We start from the raw sequence: 20,076 nt of genomic DNA, 5'->3' as shown, positions 1-20,076 counted from the left end.
TTTTACTTGTTATTTGCAGATTTGTAGTAAAATCTTTGGAAATGCGTCAGCGTTGGCCAAGCACAAACTGACGCACAGCGACGAGCGGAAATACGTTTGTGCGATGTGCTCGAAGGCATTCAAACGACAAGATCACTTGTAAGTTAATTGCAGTCATTTCCAAAACTTTGATCGATGTATCTAATATTTATACACATACACCCCCATTCACTTGAATAGGCACATTTTTTTCTTCAATATCCGAGCTCATTTGCGGATTTGTGGGAAATGGAGAAGCTTTATTTAAATCTCATTTTCCAGAATAATTCATTTCGAAGAAAAGTAGTTAATAAAAAGGACATACGAGTACCTTGATTCCTTTGGATTTTATTATTCTAATTTTTTATCAAACTTCATGAAAAACCTACTTATTTTTTAATTCACTTGTATCTTTAACACATTGAAAGTATTCAACTCGGAACCAGCTGGTGGTAGCAGAGGAAGAGGGAGGCCCCCACTGCGATGGGAAGACCAGGTGGAGTAGGACTTGGCTTCACTTGGCATTTCCAATTGGCGTCAGTTGGCACAGAAGAGAAACAACTGGCGTGCTTTGTTGACCTCGGCCAAAATCGCTTAGGCGGTTACAGTGCCAAATAAGAGGGAGAAGTACACCTTTAGATGGGATACCTACTACATCCTAGGTGCCAATGTATAGAAATGACCCTGTCCGAAAGAGTGTTCTAGAGAAGGAGCAACTGTCTTTTTTAAGTTTAAGTCGGGTTAATAGGGTGGACGCTGAAAAATTAAACCTTTCATCATTTTTACAGCTGCTGTTTCAGGGATCGGTGCGTAATTTAAAAAAGTCTTTATAATTTTCTGTAATACCGAAGTACTGCACAATAAAACTGGTATATCTCTAGAAAGAAAAAGCGAATCACAACAAACGAAAAAGAATTTTAAAGTAGAAGAGAAATATTAAATGATGTCCTAAGTAGAAATTAGCAAAACATTTTTGTTTTGTTTTCATCATATAATCTCAAATATCGCCATAAACTGTGTTTTTGTCACTCTGAGGTTAGGATATCTCAAAATTCTAGCGTGATAGACCAATTCTGCGGCAAAATTTTCAGCACCGAAAAATCTACAAGAAACGATGTGTTTTATTCAGGTGGTAAAACAAAAAGTCAAATTTTATCTACACCGTTCGATCAATCAAAATATGTACAAATAATTTGAAAAGAAAAAAAGAAATACTTGACTTACCTGCGTAACACGCAAACATACTCTGAGCGTTCAGAATATATGAGTTCGAAAGTAATTCTAGGTGGGCAAGAAATATGAGCTTCAAAAACGAAAAATGTGTGACTCTTATATGAATCTTTTAGGAGTCATATACGTAAGAACGTAAGTACGTAGGTATGTACTATGTATGTACATATGCTATTTTGTATGCCTTTGCAAATATAGTGCGTTCAATCAGATTCAAAGAACAACCTAAAATAAAAACCCTAATGTGGTCTTTTAAGTGGACGATAAGAGCCTCGAAAAGAGTTTGAAATGATTGTTTTAAAGAGTCCAAAATGAGCCGTATATGAGGCTATTAAGGGAAACACCCTCATATCGGACTGTAAAATGAGCTCATTATGTGCGTAAAAGCTCCGAAATAGGACACCTTAAAGACTCATTTATGACTCCAAATCAGAGTTGGGCAGCGAGAGCTTTGTAAATATATATGGAGAAATATGTGGAGTTATCAAAATTGATCGAGTTGTAGAAATTTTTAGAGCTATCGAAAGTTTATCTAGCTATCTAGACAATAAATAAGACTGTTGTACACTTATAGACAGTTTAGAGAAAGTTGAAACGACGATATTTGATACCTGCGCCGGGTATATAAAATTCGATTTCGGCTGAACTTATACTACTTTACTTGTTCCAATTTTACTTCCTGCAAAGACCTGGATCCGCGAAGCACTAAAATTATGCGGTTTTTGGCCGTTGAAAGTGTGCCATCTCCGCCGATTCTTGCGCTGTTATAGTTCGAATTCCTTTAAATTCTTACAAAGTTTTAAGCACAAATTTAATAACTTTGCTATACGCGATTACTTGTACGTATTCAAGTGAATTAAAAATATTTGCATCTTTTTCGCGTAGCTTGATAGAAACGCTTCCCTGCGAAATTGTTAAGTATTCAAATACCCGCAATTTCAGATAAAATCTCGGATCATCGAGAAAAAAATGTGCCTATTCAAGTGGATCAGAGTGTACTTACGTACAAGAATAATAAAATAAGTAAAACACATACATGCATGCATATTTGTTATTTTATTCCATATTTCGCTTAATATTTGTTCACAGGAATGGCCATATGATGACACATCGCAATAAGAAGCCATACGAATGCAAAGCCGAAGGCTGTGGTAAATCATACTGTGACGCACGTTCATTGCGACGTCACACTGAGAATCATCATTCGGGTATTATAACTCCACAAAATCAAACACTCTCACCGAATTCTGGTACACCGACCGGACTGAGCCTTTCGCCGGCAACAGCAAGCGGTGAGCAGCTCGTTGTTTCTCTCAAAGAACACAATTGATTGCGCTGATCCTTTATTTGTGTGTGTGTGTGTGTTTGTGTTGTTTCGTTTCATTTTACAGGAGACGCCAGCTCCCCTGACGGTGCCACTTGCATACGCACTTACATCTCTTCAGGTGGTACTATTGTTGATGCTGCGACTGGTGTGGCGCTTACCGAAGAGCAAATAAAATCCATCAATTTACCCATTAAAACTGGTGTAACGCTACTCTCGCCAACTTCCACGTCGTCTGCGTCGTCCATGGGCGGCGTATCTTTACCCGCCTCATCGCCAACAATTGCCCTCACTGAGACAAGTCTTGTAGATGCTGGCGAAGGTCTCACTCGTGAACAATTGGATTTGATAAGTAAGATCATGCAACAGACGAAGCAGACCAGCGCACAGGTGACGGTCTCATCGCCAACCAGTGTCAATTCGTACAAAGTAGATACGAATCTGTCTTCGACTGCACTAGATGCGGCGAGTCCACAACATGCGGCTGCTGGAGCATCAAATCGTCCGCGTACATGGAATATGCAATTGGTAAGATGGATAGGGGGATGAAATACAGTAATTATAATATTATAACACATGCGTTAGACAAATGGGGAATGGAAACTAAAGAATATACATACGTACTAGGGATGGGTAAATTTTTCTGGAAAAAATCGAATTTTGCTGGAAAAAATCAACTTATTAAATAATTTGATTTTGATTTTCTTATATACAGCCCTTTTCATAGAACTAAAACTATGTTGCAGACTCAGAGGACAAGCCTTTAATTTGGCACCTCATTTTTTTAAATTGAACGAACGATACAGACTTTATGACTTGGTGTTAAATATTTAACTCAAACATCTCCGAACTCGATTAAGAAGTTTCACTTCAAACATTTTTTGGAAAATTCGAAAAAGTTCGAATTAAATCGAATTTGCACCACCAAATTTCGAATCTAATAATCGAATGTTTGGGCAATGTTCGAAGTTCGGAAAAAATCGAATTGCAACTCCGCACTACCCATCCCTAATACGTACAGAAGGAGGTGGCATAGATTTTAAATCCACCTATAACCATATGTAACCTATAGCTAAAAACTTAGGATGGGCAACGGAGATAATTCAATCTAAGTCGATTCCCTTTTTATTTGTCACAAATTTTGTTGGGATTCGGGGCACATATCTATGTATGTAAGTTTCATAATTATACGATCCTTCAAGCCTGCCAGCTAAGCTACTACTCACGTAGAGCTGCGAGGAGCTTATAAGGTCTATGCATAAGAAGAATGTGGTCGAATCTAAATGTGCTCTGCACAATCTACAAGAAAGGCAATATAAGTCAACTGAAGCGAGATGCTCCGAATAAGTATTGATTACAAGGTCTCTGTCGTGAGAACTGCGATAAAGTCTAAAGTCAACTGCTGATGCCACGAAGTAGTTGAGCCTTATCAGGGCAGCCTTAGGTCTGGTAAATTCACCATAGACCATATCTTCTTCTTCATAATCTTTGAAAAGATACTGTTGTGCGAGGGGAAAGTCACCCTCCCCTAAAAGTATTCGTAACTAGCGAACAAATTGGAACCACTCCCTTTATTTCTTATAGGCAGTGTGCAAACCACATATGTGGTAGATCTATCACATATTTTTTATAATTGGATGTCTACCACATTTACCACATTTGTTTACAATTTTCACATAACTCTAAAATTTCAACTCAATTCTTATACGAAATATAAAAATTAGTCAGTAAAAATTTTTAAAAAGGTACATCATAAATTTTGCTTTGAATATTTGTAGATATCTATCATTAACCTAATGTATAAGAATTTAAGGAATGTATCGTCCACAATGCCACCTTTCGTGTAAATTTTTAGTCCCAATATTTATTTTCAATTGGCTTATATATGTTCTAAGTACGAGCCAAAACGGCAAGCAAATGCAATTTTTAGGAATATTCTGACCCCAGCGCCACCTAGCGCGTAAATGTTTGGTAGAAATATTTATTTTCAAGGATAGTCGGCACCATCGACAGTTTTTTACGCCCCCAACGATAGACTATTGATAGTTTTTTTTTCGAATTATAAGTGTATTTATTTGAATTTTCCCGTTTACATAATCTCTGAATGTATATTTTACGATATTGTTAAGTCTAATTTCATATTATGCAAAGTGAAATGATATTTAAATTATAAATTTGAATCTTTATTATTTATTAAGTATTTTTTAATTAGTAGTAGACACCCGGCGTGCTCCACTGTGCCTTAAAAGTATTTTTGTGTTGTTACTCCCTCCCAAAACTGTTATAGCCCCATTCATAAAACAATATAAGAGATTTAAAGAGCTGTATGAAGTGAGATTTCCAAATAAATATGGGAGTTAGTTAATATATTTTCGAAGCTACTTAGAAAATACGTAAAGTATTCCCTTTTCTCATGGGAATTTAATTTGTCCAGTCTATATATCGCGCACTTTCTTCAACGTAGAACTTATTCAAAATATATATACCTTGCATTACCTTTTACTGAATTTAATTTTTCAAATAGGTCGCAATCCTTTTCAAACATATTTTCAACAGTAAACTTTCTTAAACCTCTTTAGTTTAATACCGGTATTTTTATATTTCATTTATTTTATTAATTTAATGGAATACAAATTTTCAAACAAGTGACAAATCTACTCGAAAACATGGTCGGTCGTAAACTTTCCTAAACCTCCTTGATTTGATACCTATATTGAAATATTTTACTTATCTTGCCAACTAAATTAATTAAGCCATGTTTGTCTGTCTGTTTGCGTGAAGGTAATCTGATATTTGGTAAGCGGATGTAGTTTTATAATGCTAGGAATATGAAATTTCGAACTATTTTCACTTATTGGGTGTGGAAAATTCGACCGTTTATCTAATTTTTTAAGAGCCTTGGAGAGGGTTTCTGGCTTTAGCAGGTCCTTTAACATATAAAGTACAAAATTACTTACCGGAAAATCTCCTGCTTTGGAACTAAGACGTCATTAAAAGTTTTTGTGTCCTTGAAGGTCTTTGGAGGATTTTAGCAGGACTTGGAATTTACCCGATATATTTCAGTTTGTCGATAAGTTTAGATAATTTGATACAAATCGATAATTTTATGAATTAAAAAAAACACTAAAATTCAATAACTGAACAAAATTCTATAACTCGAGTAATTTCGATAACTGCGTTTCGAGGGCTCGATAAATTTCGATAACTCAAAAACGTATATATCTTGATATAAATCGATGACTCAATAAACGTTGGATACCTCTAGAAACTTCGATAACTCGGCTGATTTTAATAGCCCAATAAAATTCGATAGACAGTGACAACTCGATAAACTTATATAACCTTGAAATCTCGATAACTTGATATATTCTGTAAATTACAAAAATTTCTTTCGATTCTAACCATCCGTTAATTTCGGCAACTAATTTTCCGTGTCTGTCAATTTAAATAATTCAATACTTTGCGATAATTCAATAAATATGAATAACTCGATAAATTTCGATAACTATAAACTTCGGGTCACTATAAACTATAGTTCCAATACAACGGATTGTTCAGATATTTGAATTTTGTTACACTTATGTATATTTATTTTTAATAAATGAAATATCAATCGGTTCCTGTTATAATCACACATTTATTATTTTAATCGGAGTAGTGATTTTAGTTAGATGCACACAACCGAAGATTTCAATACAAGCAAGATTTTCATCCAGCACTTCTCGTTTTTTAGCACCGCATCTGATGCATTTTCGATGGTGCATATATCCGGGAAATACTGTATTATTTTTTCTTGTTAAGAGATTGTTACAAAAGTGTGCTAAAGTAATGCTCGCCTACTCGTATTTCGCATGAATGTTTCACTATTCAGGCCTATTTTAATTTCCCCTGAGATATCCAGTTTCGTTCGGAAGTGGGTTAAAGTGACGGGAATTCGATTCTTTTAACCCGAAGTCTATTCCACAAAAAAGTTTACGACAAACGTTATATACTTTTGTGCGCAGAATCCGCATCTGTGATAAAAACATGTACATGCAGAAAATCCCAACTTGGTAGTTCATATTCTTGCGTTTCCCAATAAAAAATTGTTCCCCATTTTATAAGGGGATGACGCGTGGTCTAGGACAACCTGTATAGATAAAGTTCTTAAGTTGGGAATTTATTCAAAATTCTGGTTTTTAATAAAGGCCTAAACTAATTTTTTGGTGTAGTAGCTGGTTTTGAATTCCATTAGGCCTTTAGTGAGTGATCCATCGATCTTTGTACAAAGCTAAATTTCGAAAAAAATGTGTGCCTTTCTATATTAAGGTAATGGTTTTTATGCACTTCCACTTGTATCTATCTCGATTCTTTAAGGCTTTAAAAAATAACCGTTATGTAAAACAAGGCTATCTTCTTATTATTGAAAGTGTTGTAGTTAAGATCTTCGTAGTTCGGACAGAAAATTTAGTAGTGTTTCATTTACCTAAGAGGGACCTCCTCAATTTTGAATCCTTAAAACCGAAAATTTTTGAATTATAACTTACTATAGATTTCTCTCCCGTTGGCATTTAATACGCGATTCTATTTGTAGTTAAATACCACCCAAAATGTATCCATCACGGTTGATGAAACCAACTCCGACGCAACGTCCAGCACAGCAACTTCACCCATCGAAGCCAAGGAGGAGGAAATTAATCAACAATTTGTAGCCGCCATCAATCCGCACCTTTTAAACATCGTCAAAATGGACCAAAAGCCTGTTGAGTGCAATTTGTGCCATCGTAAATTTAAGAACATACCAGCACTTAACGGACACATGCGGCTACATGGCGGCTATTTTAAAAAAGATCCCGAAACTAAAAAGGCCGAGAAGAAAGAACACAGCGGTCCACCGCTACAAACGGCCAGTATTGGCGTGCGGGCGCTGATTGAAGAGAAAATCATAAGCAAACGCAAAGATATGAACAAGGTACGTTTAATTAATGACAGAAAATACTAAATTAGCAATTATGGTTTTACTCTTTTTTTTTGCGCAGGGTGCCTTCGTAGTTCCTGCACCACCCAGTAGTGTATCCAGCACATCCACAATCCGACGATCGATTAGCGATCTAGAAAGTTTCCTTAGTCCAAAATCACACAACAATAATGGTGGTGGTAATATTGCCAACAGTAGCAGTGCCAATTCTCCCAACCAGACCTCGACCACCGCCACCACCACCACCACAGCCACCATGCTACCTGCTGCATCAACAATCAAGAATTATAATGGTGGCTTGCAGCAAATCGGTATGACGCAGGGCATAGAGATTTTCAGTACAAAACAACAAAAGGCAAGCGGTAACGTTAGCCTTGGCTTGGGCGTAGGCTTTAGTGCGGCTCTGCAAACAACTAATTCAACGATGAATCCGTCAACGACCAAATCAACAGCAACGACAAATACAACGACTACAAAAGGCACTTCGACCGATCCAAAAGATTCAACGCTTATTGAGTTATTAAAGCGCGGCACCCGTATAGCCGTCACTGCCAAGAAGCCACTAAATAGTACAAACGCAATTACAAATATTGGAAGCAACAACAATGGCAGCGGCGGACCACGGCAGATAATCACAAATAATAATCGCACCCTGATTATCCCGTCCGATGTGCAGGTCCTGCCCACCCGCATAGCTAAGTCCAGTGCTAATGCGTCACGAACTTCTACTCCCGGCTCTATAGCTCTGGCCGACACGACGCCACTTTCGCTCACTATTTCCCAAAGTGGAGACAGTAGTATGGGAGGCGACGTATACACAGTTACCTATAGCAGCGATACATCTGGCTTTTTCGATGATGCCGAAGTCTACAACGTCGCTGATACGGATATGCTGCTGCAGACTGTAGATACAATGCAGTTGCTCAACGATGACTCACAACAGCTGAAAAGCGAACATTCCGAACACTTTGGCACTGTGACCGGTGTAAGCATCGCCGGAGGCGATCAAATTGATAACGGCGGCAATTGCGTTCAGACCGAATACTTAAAGTTAGAAGTCGACGGTGTTAATGTAAATGCCATGTCCAACACTTTACCCACTTTCCAACAATTCCATTCCAAAGAGCTCATCATGCAGAATAGTGCCCAGATACAGGCTGTGACTAGTATGCGATCCAATTCGCATCAATTGGGTACGATGTCCTCACCGATAAACTCTCCACTTGCATATCCCACGCCGCCCTCTAGTCACGAAAATATGACACAATCTTCGCCATACGTAGAGGATGGACACCAGTATTCGGAAGTGGCGAACGCTTTTTTTAATGAAAAATGTAGCGCAGACTTTCTCGCACAGTCAGCCACTGAAGTGACCTTCTTCAAAGGCAGCGACAATCAGCATGAGCTGACCGATGCCGAGAAGATACTAAAGCTAAAGACGGTGCTAGAAGAGAGTGCCTTTGATGGATCCATTAAGGTCGAAGATTTATTAAATGGTGCGCAAGATGACGACGCCGAATGTGATTTACGCGATTTTGCTGATACAAATCTGGCCTTCTTGGATGAGGATCAAGAGTTTCTGAATGATTCGCGAAATGCAACTTCGCCGCTTCCAGAATCTTTCTTTACAGGCAGCATTGGAACGGCGGACGAAGTCAAAGAAGTATTACGCGATGTGCTGCCTGACGAAAACATAAATCTCAATTGTGAAGAGCAGTCCGGCGAAAACATTATTGATCTGTATTATCTGCCCGGTTTGGGTTTGCAATCGCAGATGATGCCCAACTCAGACGATCCATTGTTGTCCTCCTCTCCAAGAGACTTTGGCCAACAAAGGGGCCAAGTTATACAGCCGACACAGCACGTGCAAGTCCAACAGCAGCAGCAACTGCCACAACAACAACAGCAGCAGCAACAACAACATCCACATCAGCAATCGCTAACACAATCACAGTCAATGCAACAGACCACGCAGCAATTACTGTACGCGCAGCAAATAGAGCAGCAGATGCAGCAGCAGCAGCAGCAACAGCAGCAGCAGCAGCAAATGTCTGCTGGTGAAAGCTACGTTGGCAATCACTATACAGTCGGCGAAGGTAACGCTTCGAATACGACGCTTCAGTACAATCTACAGAATCTACCGCAAGTACAAAACCAACAACAGTTTGTTGAAGCCAACACGCCGATCCAGCATGTGTCCACGCTCGATGGCAGCATTTTGCACCAACAACTGGTATTCACAGGCTCAACGGATAAGCAGGAAATACACATAACAGGACAACATGGCGACATCGGGCTTCTGTCAACCAACTGCACTCTCAATACCGACACTAATATTTACTTCGCCAGCAACTCCAATAATTCCAGCAATTCTATGTCAGTATTGCAACAGGCTGGAAATCATGCAAACGTCAGCAATATAGCATCCTCCTCATCGGCTTGTCTGCCGCCTGTGGCATCCACAGTTATTTCTACGCTACAACCCCTCTCCAACCAAACCAATTCCATACTAAAGCGACGCCTGCGACCGCATAATTCCAATGATTCCAGTAGCTCTCAAAGTTTTGCTAAATACCATCCGTTGTCGCCGTATCGCTCTAAACTGCGCAAACCTTCACGCACGCACTACACACCTGCGCCCATACTCAACCCCGATCGAAAAGGTGTCGGTCTTTATTGCAGCGTGCGAAAGCAGCTCAATACAGGAATGCTCGGTTTTGATAGTTTTGACGATGATTTTGACGATCCGGTCGGACTAGTGGACTTTTCCGACGAATCCAAAGTTAATCTAGGCTCAGCTTATCAAGCGCAAATACCACCCTGCCGCGAGCGGATACAAAGTGCGAGTAGCGATGCCGCAACCGACGGTAAAATGTGCAAAGACACCTCCTGCTTTGCGGTCGAGGAGCCTGTGGGTGCAGAGCAATTATGGGATCCCACCGTACAAATGGACGAGAAGATATTGATGCGCTACATTGACCTGAGTAAGTCGTCAGCGGTGCCGTTGGGCAGCCACTCCGAAGAGGTTGCGCTACAAACATTGCTCAAAGCACGCGGTAACCTGGCAGCAGCGGTACTAACCCTCTTGCAAACACAATCGAATGCATTCCAAATGAAGTGGACCGCTACGGAATTGGAGGTGTTCTTGAAGGGCTTGGAACGGCATGGCAAAGACTTTGGGCGCATCGCGCAAGAGGTAAGAAGCCGCCGCTGTGAGGAAAACACTTTGATAATAAATTTCAATTTACATATCATTTTGTTACATTTGTACAGCTGGGTTCGAAGTCAACTGGTGAATGTGTGCAAATGTACTACTTTTGGAAAAAGCTATGCGTCGACTATAAAGTGACGCACCTGAAAACTGAAACGCCACCGCCGCCACCGGCAAATGATCCCAAGCCGTATGTGTGTGAAGTGCCTGATTGTTCGGCCGTAAGTAAAATTTCGAAATTTCATTTATAATATGATTAAATTAAACTAACAAAGCACAAATAAAAAAGAAACTTTAATTTTGCCTCCTACATAGAACTGTGCAGATTTACATTTAATAAAAATCGTTTGTTAAAGTTATTTTATTTAAGACACCCTCCACTTTGTACAAAGATACCAATATATAATTCAAAATCTACATTTGTAATATATTTCCCACAACTTTTCTCCTGCGAAAATGCTTTCTCTACACTCTGCGTTGTGCTGCTGATTCCGCAGAGCTTTACCTCAAAAGCTGCCCTGCATGGCCATACACGCATACATACGTACGGCAGAAACGCCAACAGCCATAATAACAACAACAATAATAACAACCATCATAATCATAACAGCAACAATGCCACAGGCAACACAACTAATACAAACGGTGCCACAATAGGCGGCTCGACAACAACCCTCGCTCAACAGAGCAACATCTCAGCATCACAATCGCAAACTCAAAATGCCAATGCGATCGGAGCGTCGGTTAAAGACGGTAGTCAAAGCAGTGCGGGCAATACCGCGATTAGCGCCAACAAGGACACCGATTTTCCCTGCAAGGTGTGCGGCAAGTAAGACTCCCCCACTCTCTCTCTCTCTCACACTATCTCTGTCAACTACGTAATGTCATTTCTGTATTCGTAAACGTAAATGTAACCGCTACTGTTACCGTTACTGTAAAATTATGCTACAAATGTTTCTCATACATACAATATTTGCATATACACCTACATACAAATCTGTATTTATTTTATTTTTTTATTCATTCATTGAAATATCTGTTTAACTTTGAGTAAATGGAGGTACGCGATGGCCGATAACATGTTTAGGCGCCGAAAAACATGCAGAGGCTTGGCAATCGATTGTTCTCCTCGTGGTAGATTGGTAGGCCAGACGAGTTTTGGTAGGCTTTTGTAACATTTATAAATAAAAATACTGAGTTAAAACCTACACAGTTTTTAGTATTTTCTTCTTGAAGAAGTTTTTAACTGGCTTAAAAATGGGAGGAGGTTAACAAATCTTTGGGCCACCGGAACCAATTTTTATAAATTTTTTTTTTTTTTTTTTTAAGGAAAGATTGTACATCGGAGGTGGTCCCATACTGATTTGGTTTAGATTCGATCATTGGATCATGAAGAAATTAACGGTATATATGAAATAAAATTTTTATATGAGAATTGAATTCGGCTTTGTTTTTTGCTTAAAAAATAATTCTTTGCAGGTTCATCGGCTCGTTTTTAACAGCTTATTGTTTTGTTGACATTAGGTTAGTATTTGTCAGATATTTTTATATAGTTCTATGGATTTTTTAATGGCAGAACTGGCGATCAACCTGAGTAAATCTGTTAGGTTTCACCAGCATATCGTGATCTGGCATCTGGCTCTCATGCCAAATTATATAAAATGCCATTCCAAAAATTATATAAAATCCCAACGTAGGCGTTAAGCCAGCGTTCAGAAGGGCTTTGAAACTTTTTATGTTGGAGTTATGGCCCAGTGCATCCTGCGCCGACTGTAAGCTAACCCGATGAGAAGTAGTCTACAAGTTACCGCAAGAACTCGAATACCCTCCCTGTCCGGAGAGATAACTTGAAGGTTACCTAGCATATGTAGTTCAACAGCCATACAATTTTATGAAATGCCCTTGTGTCCTGGGACTCAAATTTGATATGGAAGTAATCAGAAACGATCGCGAGAGAACTCAAGCATTTCGCGACCAGTTTCGATAGTATAATGACCAAGCCTAGCGCCCTGACTGCCGCTGGACTATCTGAGTTGATATTTATTTACGCCTTTTTATCGGTAATACACTTGTGAGTTGCCAGTTGGCTGTCTCTTTCTAGCAACCAATTCTGGCAGAAAAGGGCTACAGCAATTAGACAGACTAAACATAATATTTACAGAATACACCTCCACTGACTATGCCGTCCATCTATTAAACTATAACAGCTGCATTTTTTGTCCCGTATAGTGAAAAAGGCACGATCTCTTATACAAACCATTTTTGCAGCAATACGGGTTTTTTAAGAATCACACGCAGAAGCTTAACTTTGTCAGATAGCACATATGACATCAGTAGTATGTATGAGAAAAGATGGTCAAATGGAACTCCAATTTTACAGTATTAATAGCACGTCCGAAGCTTACACATTGTCTAAACACTTTCCTCTGTCTATGAGTGGCATGCTATCCTTTCCAGCTCCTCCAGGACGTCGTTTGCCATGGCGATCCAGAGAAAGGGTGAGAGAACGTCTGCCTGGACGATACCTCTAATCACCCTAAAATGGCCAGAGCGGAGGGATAAATCTAACCTCTGAGTTTAGTAATGGCAATAGCCATTTTAGCAAATAATAATTACTGGGAAGCACTACTGTACCTGTTGTATATTTTTATAATCTCTAAAAGTAAACAAATGTTTGAGTATTTATGTTATCTTTAGACTTTCTTTTAATTATTAAATATAGTTTCATTTACATCTAGTCTATATCTACATACATTTCAACACATTTCAATCCTCATACAAACATAATTATATTAAACTGATTTTTTAAAAAGTCATATGGGATAATAATAATTGTTGTTATTGTTGTTGTATTGTATTGTTCCATGTTTTAAAATGAAAAAAAGCGAAAAAAAACTAAACAAAAATACGAAATGACTGAATAATTATAATTTAAATCGAAAAATAAACAAAAATAACTCGCATCAAACAATAATGAATCAGCGATCACATCAATAAAAAAATCAATTACAATATTCATATATACATACATATGTACATCAAATAACCCAAATATATTAACTAATCTAAAAATAAAAAATGAAAATCGAAAACTCAATAATGAAACAAAAATTGAATTACTAATTTTTACATGTATGAATCGCGCAGAATCAAAAATCACAAATTGAATTGCGAGTTGACACTCCTTCCCACCACGCTGTTGTATAACGACGCGCACGCGCAAGCGCGCCCATGTTGAAAGTGCTAGCTCGCTCACTGAAGCAGCAGCCGCCACTGCAACCGGCATGTGTCTTTCAGCGCCACACTCGACCAAAACGTAAAATTGTAAGTGGTGTTCGTTTCTTTGCTAAATATAAATTTACTCTTTCATTTCCATTTGAATTTTCAATTACAATTATCGAATTATATATAATTCATTTCAAATTCCTCTTCTCTCTCTCTCTCTATGTCTGTATCTCTCTCACACATGCCGATAATAAATAATAATACGTATTACTCTTAATTACTCCATTTTAAAATCCGCCATTATTTTTAACACTACCTCTCCCAAAAAAAAAAACAAAGAAAAAACACACTCGTGTAGTAACGTTGTGAACACTTGTAAAGAAATTACCCCACCCCGCCTTTTTTAGACTTACATAGTTTTAAATTATATTCACACGCCGTGCTAATCTCGCCACCAGCATTATAGATACACATTTACCCCTTAAAAAAATCATTAACTCTTTTACCTAAAACACCCAAACGCAACGATATGCAAATGTAAATATGCTCGTAAATCATACAAATGAATTTAAACTCACCTGCAAATATAAAAATAATTTACTAACAGAACCTTACTAACAATTATTAACAAACACGGCCTTAAATTCTGACTTTGACAAAAGTGTACTCAAATATTAGATTTCTTTAATGGGAACCCAAAGATTGATCCATCGCTCATTGGTCTCTGTATGGCTCCGAATATCTTGTGCACCACCAAGATATTCTTTCTTCATAAATATGTATTTGGCTTTCATCTACTTTGTATATTGTGTAAATATTAGCGATCAGCGTACCATGTGTTGGTATGTCTTCATCGAATTGCAGAGTATCTACGCTGCTTCTACAAGAATGTCTTATAATTATTACACTTATAGTTCCGACTTTATCATTTTAGCTCGCTCGTATGCACAAGAATCACTTCTGGTCACTCCCAGATGAATGGCAATCAAAAGCTTTTCCCATTTACGTGGACTTTTGCGCAATGGACCAGCCTTCACGGCGCGGACACTTAGGCAAAGAAAACATCTGATGAAGCGGATCTGGGAGTTTTCGAGAGAAATATTTTGTGAAAGATTTACGAGCCTTTGAGTTTTGGCGTTGTCGAATACCGCAGGCGACGCTGTATGTACAAGCAGTAGCCTAGCGTGCTCTCTCTTTATCTTTATGACATACGCTCTGCACATAATCCTGGACACTTTTTGCTTCTGTTTTTGTCCACTGCGCTTTTCGGAACATGGGCAGATCGGGCACTCGTTTGATCTGTTGGAGGGAAGTCAGCAATTGCTCTATCAGCATAGTTTCCGAAAGATCGCTTTCTTTGAAAAACTTGTCGATCTCCTCGTTGTCGGTTACACTCGTGTGCCTCGAAACCCTGTACATATGTACGTCTGTGCCATATCTCAGGCTGCTGTACCGTATAAACTCCACCATACTTCTTGAACAAATCCTTTGCGTGCGATAAATAATATCGCCTTTCATGCAGCCTGACTGACAAAATAGCGGTTCACTCCTTTACTTGCATCGCCGCGCTCTTTATTGTAAATACTTCTGCTTGGAAAATGCTGCAGTGGTCCGACAGCTTATTAGATTTATTGACATCGCCGCCCCTACGCCTTCATGCCAGCCTTCAACCTCTAAAGGGGCTTCGAAGTTCCTCCCAAAGTGCAGATATAGGATCATTTCTTCAATCCCTTCGGGTAAAGTATACGTTATTGTACTTTGCCCGTAGGAGGAGCAGGCAAACTGCCCCAGTAGTATTGAGATTGGCGGCAATTTTTGCGCCATATAATTCGTTCAAATGTCTGCCATGGCTTTTCAATGTGACTCGGGTTTGAATTTCCATAAATTTGTCGCTATGCTACGTGAACGCCATTGCTTCTTGAGGCGCTTCGATTGTATAATTGACCATCGTCACAGAAAGTGGTCAACTGACTCTACTTCAACCTCAACACGACAAGTTCTGCAGAGAGTACTTGTTGTTATTCACCATCGTTAAAGCATTAGTACTATAGCAAAGTGTCGTATGACGACGCTGGTAACGACTCTAACTGCAGAACTATTGAGTTTCAGTACGTCCCTCGTCTTTTTCCTGATAAGCCGCGGCCATAATAATCTTGTGATCTCACAATATTTGCGTTTATTCCACAAGTCATATATTCATAAATTACCCTAACGTAATCACTAAATGGTGGTAGTACGGATTTATCCGATTCTTTAATTGGCATCTCTGAGCCGAATCTGGCCATCTCAGCAGACGACTCTTTCGCTTCAATATTGCTACTTATGTCCGGGGACTCCGCATAGAGTGACGTTGATATGGCTCACTGACGCCAACGTGTTGCGACATTTCCATACAATTCACGATTTCACTATTTTTTAGCATTATATAGCTTTGAGTGTTGAGTTAACAATTCTATTTAAATATTTAACCGGATTTACTCCTGATAAAAGCTAAGGCCAGAATGTCTCCAATCCGGTTTCCCTTTAAGACTATAAATTATGTAAATGAATCTCTGCTCACTCGTAGCAATCTTCCATTAAGCAAACTGAAACTAAAATAAAAGACTAACGAAACAATTTAATTTTTCAACTGCCAAGTGATTTTAGATTATGTTTAGTGCATGCAAAATTAATATTTAGACTTGTAATATTTTTTACCTAATACCGCCTGATTAATGTATATTACACACATACACGCATACATAGATATGTAAACTAGTTTTGAAGAAATATTGCATCCTGCAGTTTTCCATGCTTTTATAAGGCTTGGTGCTTACGTTTTTTAATGCTTTGCTTTGAGTTCTACACATGCATTTACGTAGTTGCCGAACAATAATCACACATACTCATTTGTATGTAAATTAGCGTTGCCGAGGAGTAGGGATATGGAATAATGTTAAGTGTATAATTGTTTGGGTGCACCGCCCAGTAATTTAAAAGTTTAGCTTGAGAAGATTTTGGGGTCATACAAATTCTCATCCTTGACAAGTCCTAAAAACAGTCAAAGTCACAATTTTTCTTAACTTTTCTATTTATGACTCGATTTTAAATTGTGTATTATCGTTGAGAAAATTTTTTTCGAGTATCTTTAAAAGACCCTTTCGACCTAGAGTAGCATCTAAGCCTACAAATTTCTAAAAATAAATTAGTAAACAGAAAACAGAAAACTTACAGCGACTTGAAGTTTCTATTTCAGGCGGACCAAATGTTTATGTGCATAAATAACTCATACGCCATGGCATTCTCAGTAATTGAAGCTGGTAGTAATCAAGCAGACTTGCGTTCGGTGTGGAATTTTGTTAGTTAATTTGAGTTCATTATTGCAAAACCCAAAACTTTCAAGTCGCTGTAACTTTTCTGATCATTAATTTATTCATCGCTTGCTAAAATAGTTAATTTTATGAAGAGGGTAGGGAAGAGAAAGAGACACTTGTATTTAGTAGGCTAAGGAGCTATTCCATAATCCATAGTACTCACAAACATATGCATATCTTTTCTTGAATAAAAACGGTTTTTAGGTCCCACCGATGATGAAAATTTGCATTCCCCGAAACTCCTCTCAACGTATGCTTTCAAATTTTGGGGCCGGAGGACGGGGGGATAATTGCGAATTTCTTATTGCACCTTTTATATTTGTTAAAAAATTTGTATTTGATTTCAAAATTCAAATGTTTTACAAAACGTATAGATTGTTATGAAGCTTGGTATCCAGAGATGTTCATCGTCACTGGTTTCAAATTTTCAAAAATCAAAATGGCGGATCCAATATGGCGGATACCTTTTTTTAAATTATAGTTAGTTATGAAACTTGGTATTCAGAGAGCATCGTTATCTTTTCTTACGAAATTTAAATTAAATTTTTAAAAATTAAAATGGGATCAAATCGTGCTAAAGGTAATGCATTGCGTTAAAAGTAAAACGCCTTAAAATTCGGGACGCCATATTTGATCTGCCATTTTGAATTTTTGAAAATATAACATCAATTTCGACATCAGTGATGACAAAAATTTCTGGATACCAAGCTTCATAACAATCTATACATTTTTGAATAAATCGAATTCAGTGACGACGAAAATCATTAATTACAAAATTTCATTGAAATTTGTCAAATACATATGGGGTAAATACCAAGCTTCATAAAAATTTACACATTTTTGCAGAAATCGTCCGCCATATTGGATCCGCAATTGTGAATTTTGGAAATTTAATTTAATATTCGAGATCAGTGATGATGAAAATCCCTAAATACTAAATTTCATTAAAATCTGTCAAATACATATGGAGTAAACATTCGTCCTATATTGTCGATTCGTCCCTATGTGCATCGTGGACCCCAGCAGCACCTAAAGATTTCACAGGGCATACAAAGAACTAATTATATGTATATTTTATATCCGTTTAAAAACATTTTGGTGCAGTTAGAAATCCCCAGAAAATCCTTTAACTGTTTTTTCACATAGAAAATTTGTTGGACTTTAAGTCTTTACGACGCTTAAGACGGCTTATAAATTCTCTAATTACTCTTTAGTGGAGTTAAAATTACACAAAAAAATACCCGAGGCACGTAAACTTCATTTCGAGTCGATGATTACGGATCTGTAAACCGTTTATCAAGATAAGGTCATTTTTCCGAGATATTTTCATTTTAAGTTTGCATTGCGAATGAATAAAAATTCAAATCTTAATATGAAAAATGTTACTCATACGCCATGTACGTTTATGTACAAGTTCGGCCGCAACATTATATCTCGCTTCCTTTTCATACTAAAAATTATTACAAATTTTCATTTGACCATTAAGAAGTAGTTTATTTTTCTGCCGATTTTCCTCGTTAGGAGCTTAATTTTTTTGGCAACAGGCTTTAACAAAAATAAGAAAAAATTACAAAAAAAAAATGTTAGTTTTTAATCATTTACTTGCTAAAGTTTGATTTTTTTTCATAAAAATGAGAATATCTTTGGAAAATTACCTGAACTGGAAAAACGTTATACAGATCTACAAGCTATGACCCAAAATAAAGGTTACATGTCTCGGCATTTTTTATGTAATTTCAAAACTTTACATTTCCCCTACAGAGTATGTGAGAATTATGTTTGAACTCGTTTTTTAAATACAAGCGGCGTGTAATAAAGTTTGATATATTAATAAAAGGGTAATTTGGTAGCCCACAGAAATTTTTAAGAATTACAACCCAATTATTTGTGTGGTACGCGCCTAGGCGCGCCTGTTTATACGGGGCTCGCACGAATATGAGTTTTATAAATTTTGATTTTCACCACTTTTGTAGGTAAAAGTTTTTGCTGTAGCTAAGGTATAATTTTTGCGTCTCCCCATGTCCATAGAATGATATTTGGTAAAATTCAAATACTCCGGGTATAGATTTAGTTAATATTCAGGGACTGTTAACACTTAATTATTTGTTATTGTTGTTGTAAAGAATATATATAATTAATTTAACTGGATTGAAAGATCGAGTTTTACGGGTATGCTAAATTATATACATATTTTAAATACATTTCCGCTGAAAGAACTTTATATTCCAAATTGATTTCCGCGGAAAATTGGTCCGGAAAAGCCGTTTTTCTGGCTCTAAAAAAATTTTTTTTTCGTGGAATGTGGGACGAGCTCTGAAAGTACATTTTTATTGCAGTACCAGCTCGCTGTATTAAAGTTAAAGGGCTGCCATATATTTGTAATTAAAATGTCTTCAAATTGAAAGTTAAAGGGTTGCCATATATTTGTAATTATAATGTCTTCAAATTAAAATTCAGTTAATGTTAATTAATAACGAAATTTCTCGGAAAATCTACGTGATAGAATTTTTTCATAATTTTGTATTCCTGGGTTAGTACCTATACCTACCCAAATAGTTAAATAAACAATACGGTCTTAATTTAAGCGGCTTGAGCGACCTCTAAATAATCTTTTGATTTCAATATAAAAAATAGGGGGTAAGAGCATGAAAATTCCCACTTTACTTTTTCACATGGATCACCCTAGTGTGTATGAAAATATTAATAAAAATGATTTAGCGGTGTATACATTTCTATTGTAGATACTTTCCAGTCAACT

General features: G+C 37.5%; 2 protein-coding genes across 13 annotated transcripts in view; one reads left to right on the top strand and one right to left on the bottom strand.

The window, feature by feature from the left end:
• Window positions 1-20,076, bottom strand: part of LOC118737481 (RNA-binding protein Nova-1) — a 290,538-nt gene that overhangs the window by 36,870 nt on the left and 233,592 nt on the right. The window lies entirely within an intron of this gene.
• The window catches only part of LOC118737480 (pneumococcal serine-rich repeat protein), a 104,935-nt gene that overhangs the window by 83,086 nt on the left and 1,773 nt on the right, over window positions 1-20,076 (top strand). The window contains exons 5-11 of the mRNA XM_036468004.1: window positions 20-138; window positions 2,338-2,540; window positions 2,640-3,100; window positions 7,146-7,523; window positions 7,591-10,725; window positions 10,803-10,961; window positions 11,238-11,569. Of these exons, the coding sequence (XP_036323897.1) occupies window positions 20-138; window positions 2,338-2,540; window positions 2,640-3,100; window positions 7,146-7,523; window positions 7,591-10,725; window positions 10,803-10,961; window positions 11,238-11,569 (4,787 nt within the window). The remainder of the gene's footprint in view (window positions 1-19; window positions 139-2,337; window positions 2,541-2,639; window positions 3,101-7,145; window positions 7,524-7,590; window positions 10,726-10,802; window positions 10,962-11,237; window positions 11,570-20,076) is intronic.

Source organism: Rhagoletis pomonella, unplaced genomic scaffold (genome assembly GCF_013731165.1).
Source record: "Rhagoletis pomonella isolate Grant_MI unplaced genomic scaffold, Rhpom_1.0 Rhpom_scaffold_00004, whole genome shotgun sequence".
Taxonomy (NCBI): domain Eukaryota; kingdom Metazoa; phylum Arthropoda; class Insecta; order Diptera; family Tephritidae; genus Rhagoletis; species Rhagoletis pomonella.
This window is presented reverse-complemented; position numbering and strand designations above follow the sequence as displayed.